Genomic DNA, 8,349 nt, shown 5'->3' on the forward strand with positions numbered 1-8,349 from the left:
CCTGAGGCAGAGCTCAGCCCTCCTCGCCCCCCCCCCTTCCCCCTTCCTGCCAGCCTCCATGCAGCCCCTCGGGTGACTTTCCTCCTGCCCAGCAGCCCTCCCCTCCCCCCACTCTAGGAATTCCAGGGCTCCTGCCAGGATCCAATCTCCCATAATGCTCTCTGGCACTCCCAGCCCTGATGAAGCCATCCCCCTCCCCCCTGCCCCATCTTCTGCCCCATCCAAGGCCACACCAGCCTCCTGGGGGGGTCCATCAACAGCACCTTCTCTGGCCGCCCCCCACAGCCAGGCGGCTTGCTCTGCCTGCCCAGCTCAGACCACTGCCCTTCCCGGCTTCCCTACTGTCCAAAGGACAAGCTCGCCTCCTCCAGGAAGCCCTCCGGATCCATCCTCTTCACGCTCTGCCCTCTCTCTGGCCAGCACTGAGCCAGAATAGGGGGTGCTGCGGGTAGCTGCAGCGGAGGCTGCCCAGCGGGAGGCAGTTAAAACTGCATCCCGCACTGGCCGCCCTGGACACCCCCTGCAGGCAGGACGTTTTAGCGGGAAAGGAGATCCCCAAAGCCCCAGCCCACCCCCTCCCACACTAGAACTCAGCTCCAGCTCCTGCCCGAGCCAGAGCCCCGGGGCATGGGGGAGGGGCTCCCAGCTTCCGGGAGATCCTGCAGGAATGAGCCTCCAGGAGGCCCAGGCGGGAGGGGGTCTGCCCCAAAGGGCCTCCCCCAAAGCAGGATTCGCACTCAGCCCCACCCCGGGGGGCTCCCAGCTCTAACCTGGAAGGGAGGAAGGCTCTGTGCCTCCGCCCGCCCCCAGGAGCGCTGCAGCTCCACGTGGGGATCCTCCGCCCTGTTGGCCTCTTTTTGGTCCCCGCGTGATGGCCGCCCCCTTCCCCGCGGCCCCCCTCCGCTATTTCCCGCAGTGATTACCCTTCCCTCAGCCGGGTGGCCCGCAGGCTGCCAGGCTCGCCAAGGTGGAGAGGCGGGAAAACCTTTGAAAGTGGGTGAGGAGGCGGGGACTGGACACGAGCTAGACTTCCGGTTTCCCAGAGACCTCTGCGCTGCCCGGTTGGGGGAGGGGCTTGTCTCTCGCCTCCATTCTGGCCCCGCCTCCCGCCCCGCCCCCTGGCGGGCCTGCCCTGCCCCCGCCCCTCTCCGGTTGGGTGCTTTAGGGCCCTGCAGGCTCCCGGGTATCCGGATGAAAGTAAAGGGTCCCGGCCTTGTTTGGGGCTCTAAAGCCGCGTGGGGGGCCGCACAAATATCCTCTGGGCCTGCCCGTCACTGGCAGAAAAAGGGAGGGAAAAGGCATCACGTGGGCGTGGCCAGGCGGCCCAGAGAAGGAAGATTTCCGAGAAGAACGCCCTCCCCCAAGGGGGAGGAGAAAGCCACGCCCCTCCCCAGCCTCAGTGCCTAGCCACGCCCCCTCCCCTAAGGGGTCTGGTCACGCCCCTCCCTCCCAGGCACTCTGGCCTTCCAGGTAATCCCAGCCAAGGAGGCCCGGGAAAGCTGCTGGCCAGTCACGTGGGTTCTCTCCTCTCTGTAAGGGGAACAAGGAAAGGTAGACACGGGTGGGGGAAGGGAAAAGAGACAGCTTCCCCCCCTCACTGTGGGACGCGCATGCGCCCTTCACTTGGCAAGGACCCGGAACTGCTAGTAGGAGTCGGAGGACCCCAGGCTTTCACCTGGAGAGGGAGAGGCGGCAGGAAGGGCCGCTCCACAGAGCCAGCCAGAGCCATCGGGGCCGCACCCCGAGGCTCCGGGGCCTGTCAGGGCGAGAGCAGCAGAACTTGGGGAACTTCTAGCCCATCGGGGGAAGCGGGGTTGCCGGGCATTCCCATGGCTCCAAGGAAATGGGGAGCCCCAGACAGCATTATGGGGAGGGGCTGATGCTCTCCAATGCACACAAGCCGAGCCTGGGCTACCTGGCAGAGGCCTGGATACAAGGGGAGGAAGTGAGTTCTCAGTGGCCAGCGGCAAGCTTGGGCTCTCCGGATTTCCAGGGAAAACGCGTGTCAGCTGGGTTTGGGGCCAGAAGCCGCCCCTCCCCTCCCCATCCTACACCTCCCCCCCTTGGCCTCTCCCAGGAAGCCCAGCCTGGCGCGACTCTTTCCTTCCTCTCTGCTGTAAGTGTGGCTGCAGCCTCTTTCCGAGCCTGTTTGTCTGCCGCCTGTGCGGGCGGCACCCAGTTCCCCAGAAGGCCCCCAAGATCCCTCCGTGCCATTCCTCAGGGAGAGTGGGCTGCCTGCTGCTCCTCCCTCAGATGCTGGCTCCGGAGCCCAGGGTTGCGCCTCTAGTATTTGGCGCTTGGCCCCACGTGGCTACTCTTAATAGCTATGGGATAAACAAAGGGGAAGGAGGTCTGGGATCACTACTAATGCTACAAGGCAAGTCTGGCTGGACTCAAGGGAAAAGGGTTTCTCACGAAGACGTCCTTGGTCTATTGATAAGATGAATCAGATTGTCCCGGGAACACAGGTAAACAGCCAATGGGAAAGTCAGGGAGAATTAGATGCGTTATCTGTCCACCTGCGGGAGTGAAGGACTCCCACAGGCCCAGGAAAATCTCAGAGGTGGGACAGCGTCAGCGACATGATTGAGACAAATGAGAGTAATCAGGGTTTCAGCCAGAGCCAGCCATCATAAAGATTGCTCTGGTCAGCTTTTGGGCTGTGTTTATTTTATATCACACATAAAGTTGGCGTGGAAATTCATTCTCAACATTCATCTTTTATTAGAGACAATGTGTTAGGTGTGTTTGATGTATCTCTTGGACTGCAGTGGTGGGAAAGTACAGGCTTTTTCATGGGAGACAATTTCTCCATATTTCATTCATTGTTCTTTTACGTGTACTGTGCCGAATCAGGGAGGTGGGAAACTTGGGGAAACCTGTTTTTGCAGGCACCTGTATATGGGAGTGAGAGGCCTAAGTTAGGGTTTTAAAATCTTTAACATTAACTCACTATTTGCTGGTTTGTTGTGAAGTGACTTCTAGGAGAATTTCTGTATTATAACATATAAAGGTGGGACTTTTCCTAGGACTTTGTAGAAGGCTTTCAAAGGATCTAGTAATGGCCTATGATGTTCCTCTATACGCTCCTGGGGCTAGATAGAGATATTGATTTCAATAATTCCAATAAAAGGGAATGTTAGTGAGAAAAGAGTCACATAGGGGAATCTGAGTGGAATCACCAACCTTCTGTCATCTGCTGTGCAGGTTCCAGAGGTCATATGAGTTGTGCAAACATCATGAACTTTGATGACTTCCCACCTCCACCATACAAGACAGCCTTCTAATCTCAACCTGAGCTCTTGGAACTTGCTAGATAATGATCTTGGTGTTCATGTAGATACTTCCCAAGGCACAGAGATAACCCAAAATCCACATGCTCTTAGGTCAGTGGCTATATCTCTAACCCCTTCAAAACCAACTGCCATAGAGAGAGTCCACTGAGAGAAGTCTCTTGCTACCTTCCAGGTTTGGAATGTTCAGCCCTGTCAGCCCTTGCCTGCTTTTCTGCTTTCTACTCTTAAAATGCTATTTTCTTATTACAAAAGGGATTTTCTTTAGCCAGCAGCAGAATGACCTTTTCCTTTGATCCTGAGGCCAGAGAGGAAAAGGAGGCAGCTGAGCTGGGAGAGATGTGGAGGATAGGAGAGCTCTGCAGAGAGGTCCAGCTTTTGTTCAGTGAAATAGGAGACCAAGTTCTCAGCTCAGAAGGTAAGGCAGGGGGTGGGAGGAAGCCATAAGTGAGAGCTGGACACCAGGTAGATCTTTGGAAGGCTGCTGTGGTGGGTGGCAAAGGGAATCCATGAGGGAGACGTCACAGGATTGCCTTGCCAAGGTGAGGACTCAGCTGAGGTCAGGGAGCCTCAATGTAGAGTGGAGCCAGGCATCTGGTTTCCTGATTTTCCTCCTCTCCATTGACCTGAAGCCCATGAGCAGGAGTGAAGAGGGCTGCCTTACCTGGAAGGGATTCAGGGCTAAGCTTTCCCATAATCCTCAGCTCCAGGCCCTTTCCTGGTCTCTGGGATTCAGTCTTTGTCCTGTTCTTGGACAATCAAGTGACCTCACCACCTCGGTTTAGGAAGATGAGTGTTGACGTAGAGTCTAAGAGAACCCCAAGTTTTGGGGTTAGCTTGTAACCTGTTAGCAGGAGACCCCAAGTTAACCCCCTGAGAGGTCACCTGGAGGGGAGTTTCAGACTTAGCTAGTCTGACTGAACCATAGACCCAAAGGTAAGTGATCATCTCAGTGGGGCTAAGCCAATGCTAAATTTCCTTCAATCTTAGAAGGTTTCCCCCTTGTGTCAGACCTGTTCCCAAGAAGCCCCACGCCTGGGCAGGGACCAGCCTCTCAGCCTCTGGCTGTGGTTTCCTTCCCAAGCCTGTCAGCTAGGCGGACACTCCCATGTCCTTGTAGCCATGGTGATGTCAATCAATCCTCTTTCCCTATTCCTCGGTTTCCAAAAGGTATAGAAGTTCCCCAAATCCTTTTGTCCTTTGAAGCTGTGACTTAGCACAGTATCACCTCCAGGGATAAAGTTCCCAGAGTCCTAGGGTGGAGACCCTGTGTGGTGCTGGACTCTGAGTTAAGGCAGGGAGAGAAGTTCAGCAAGGTGTAGGAAAGGGTGGGTTTGGGCAGTGGGCAGGGAAAAGCTGGGCAAGGCAAGAGAGAAGGTGGGGCAGGACAAGAGCAAGGGAGTGCAGGAGAAGGCAGAGACTGGGCAGGCTTAGATGAAAAGGGGGGGGGGGGTGTAGAGAGATGGTATCACAGGTGTCCTGGGAGGTGAGAGGGGCATGGAAGGAGGAGGGGTGGAAGAAGTCAAATCCTGGCCTGGATCAAGAGGAGGAACTGAAGGAGTCAAACCAGAATGGCCTGAATCTAGACAATGAAGAGCCTCATGGCTGGAGGATAGTGAAGGCAGTGGGTCAGGGTTTTCAGTGAACCGGACTATTTTCTAGTGGTGAGTTTGGTTGAATTGTCAAGATGGTATGCCAATAGCCTCTCCTTTGATTGATTCCTGAGATGTGTTAGAGCAGCCTACCTTGAAAGGAAGTGACGAGGAGAAAAGGGGCTTTTGGGGCTGGAGTGTCCCTCTGGAGGTTAGTGGCTAAGGCGGAAGACACTCTTGGGCTGGTAAGCTAAGAATTTTTTTTTCATTTCTTTCCCTCTTTATTTCATTCTAAGACTATATTTATATTCAAATTAAATTATTAAAAGCTACTATCATCCTCATGACTTAAGAGTTAATTATTTTTATAAATGGCGGCAACAATAATCTTTTTTTTTAACTAATATTATATTTCCAAACACATTTCTAAAGATTACATTTAGTACATTACATTTGGTATAACATTAATTTTTCAATATTACAGATAGTAGGCTGTGAGGGCTAATAATGAGAAAGGGACTCGCATCCTCTGGAATCTGGCATTACTCACTAGTCAGCACTGGTTAAAATATCAACTGCAACACCTGTAGTTTCAGAATTAGTCAAAACATGAATTGTAGATTGACCAATTACCCATTTTATGTACTGGATCTCAAATATTCTATACTGGGCATCAGCTTTGTGGCTGATCGGTTTTATTAAGTATTCATGTTGTTCTTAGAACTATAAGATAATGAACTACCAATAATGGTCCTCCAATGTACCACATCCCTGTGTACCCCTCCAAACACATACGAGCGCGCACACACACACACACACACACACACACACACACATTCTTGTTGAAGGGCAGGGATACTTCTCCCACACTGACCAATGATGACAAGGTGGACAATGGGGAACAAGGGACCTGCACACTGGGGACTCTGACATTCCAGAGGAATCCCCCAAACTTGTGTATGCTCTTATTCCCCATGATATCAAACTCCAAAACATGCCCCCACCTGAATTTGGCCACCTTCCAGGGTTTTCAGGAAAGGTGAGGATTTCTTTGGATTGGGAGATGACAAACTCCCCAACCCTAAAAAATGTACCAACTAACCCTAATCCACAGAGCTGAGAACCTACTATTCTATAGCTAGGGCTCCTACTCCTTACATGAAGCTGCCATTCTACAGTGTTACAAATAATATTGATATAGATGGATATTAAAAGTATTAATAGTTTATTTAAAGTCATTTTGATAGTTATAGCCACGTGCCTGATAAGATCTAATTCATATCACTAACATTACCTTCACCCACCTGGCTGCTTCATACAAAAGAAAGCATCTCCCAATCTCATCAGGAGTATTATACCTCTGTCTACATAATCACACTTCCTCTATAAGAGGAATCATGGGAAATGTAGTTTCCAAGTCCCCTAAATGTCCACAGGAAGTTTATATCATATATCTAAATATTAAAGCTCAATGAACCCCAAATTTCCGCTAACACAACAGCAGAGCTCCTATTCCATACTATCAGTTCCATAGAGGCTACTCCACTAGCCCCTGGGCTTGTCTATCAGCCCTAAGGCTAGCTGATTAGCCCCACAGATTACTCCAGCAGTTATTAGACTATTATACCATCATAAACTACTTCTTCAAATAAAATTCTTTTCTTACTTATCTTTGGAACAGTTTGAGTCTCCCTTTTGTCGATGAGGAATCTTGGAACTCCCAAACTTGTAGTCTAGTAAGATCTGATGAACCCCAAGTTTTAGGATTAGCTTGTAAACTGGAGACCCAAGTTCCTCCCTATTCTCCTGAGAATCCACCCTGAAGGGAGTCTCAGACTAGCAGTTTAAAACTGAACAACAGGCCTTAAGATATTTACTGGACATAGCTAGGTAGAGTTAACAGATTTTAATCAAATGCTAAAATATCCTTTTATCCCAGTAGTTTCTCCCATTGTATCAGAGTCCCTTTCCCAAGAAGACCCACACCTGGGCAGGGATTGCCTTTTTAGTATCCATTTTAAGTAACCCCTTCCCTTACATCCTAGCCTCTAACTGTTGTTCCTTTCCCAAGCTTGATTGTATCCTGTCAGTATAGTTTGAGCCCTCCCATTTCCTTGTAGCTATGATAATGTCAATCAATCATCTTTCCCTGCCCCTGGATCCCCCCAATAGTATATAGATCCCTCAAATTCTTTTGTTTCTTGGAGTTGTCACCTCACATGGGGTCCCTCCCAGGAGTTCTGTGACCAGAGCTACCAGAATCTGGGACTCAGCATGTGTTTGTAGCACACAGCTCTTCGAGGAGGCCTAATTTAGTGCTGAACTCCTATCCATAACTAAAAAATGGGTTTTTTTTTCTAACTAATAGTTCTGTGTTTTTTCCAGTCGAACACATTCTTGGGGCAAGATCCTGCTACAAACCAGGGTGTATTTCTCCCACAACTCCTATCTATTCTGTCTCTGACCCAATGATACTGGTCTCCCGGCTGATTCTTAGTCAAGACCCTCCATCTTCTAATTCTGCCTTTCTCTTAGTTGTGTCCACTGCTTGGAATGTCCTCCATGCTCACCTTGACCCCTTGGATTCAGTCTTCTGTGTTATTGGAAATTTGGGGGTCCTTGAACTACATTTCCCATGAGACCACTGGCTTCCTGTCTTTACTGTTTGAGGAAGAATATAGATTGTTACGATTAAAAATGATAAAGACTGATATAATAATATAAATTAGTAGTTTAATTAAAGCCATGCTGATAGAGACAAATCATAGACTACTCGCCTGTAAGAATTCACGTTGCCTCAGCCATTTTTACCTTTCGTATCTTCCCGCACCTCGTAGCTAAGAGGGCCACTTCCTCCTCACCCAGGAGACTTATCCCCTCTCTTACATCATCATGCTTCCTGTTTGCCATGAGGAATCATGGGAAAATGTAGTTTCAAAGTCTCTCACATGTCCATAGGAAACATATAACATACTTTTAAATGGCATCTTCCCAATTCCAAATATACAATTCCCCCTGAGGTCTGGCAAAAAAAAAGGTTAGCCCTTTTTCTTCGCTGGACCTGTAAAAATAGACAACTTCTAAAATTTAGGAATTTGGGGGATAAAAGAAATGGATAAACAAATGGATAAAATTAGCTGCATTGACAAAAAACCAATTTGGGGGCAGTCCCCTATTGGTATAACAGTGTACAATTAAAACAATATATACAACTCAATCTCCACTCCCCATAGTTCAATCAACTGCAACCCAAAGTTCAAAATTTGGTCTTCATGGTACAGTGAAGGCTTTTCAGACATCTTCATGGTGTCTTCACCAAACAGGTTCATCGTCTGGATTCTTGGGGAGATGGCAAGATCCTTATCCTGAAATTATTCTCAAAAGAATTTAAACTTTACATTATAGATTACAAAACATACATTTTCTTCTAAGATTTATACAATTCCCCCTGAAATTACTCCTAA

At 49.5% G+C, this 8,349-nt stretch overlaps 1 protein-coding gene across 1 annotated transcript in view; it reads right to left on the minus strand.

Annotated features, from left to right (window-relative positions):
* The window catches only part of LOC123246944 (zinc finger protein 345-like), a 22,234-nt gene extending 20,505 nt beyond the window's left edge, over positions 1-1,729 (minus strand). Inside the window, exons 1-2 of the mRNA XM_044675716.1 lie at positions 1,599-1,729; positions 343-520 (exon numbers count right to left, since the gene is read on the minus strand). Of these exons, the coding sequence (XP_044531651.1) occupies positions 343-520; positions 1,599-1,729 (309 nt within the window). The remainder of the gene's footprint in view (positions 1-342; positions 521-1,598) is intronic.
* Positions 1,730-8,349: the final 6,620 nt, after the last annotated feature.

This window comes from Gracilinanus agilis, chromosome 4 (genome assembly GCF_016433145.1).
Source record: "Gracilinanus agilis isolate LMUSP501 chromosome 4, AgileGrace, whole genome shotgun sequence".
NCBI lineage: Eukaryota > Metazoa > Chordata > Mammalia > Didelphimorphia > Didelphidae > Gracilinanus > Gracilinanus agilis.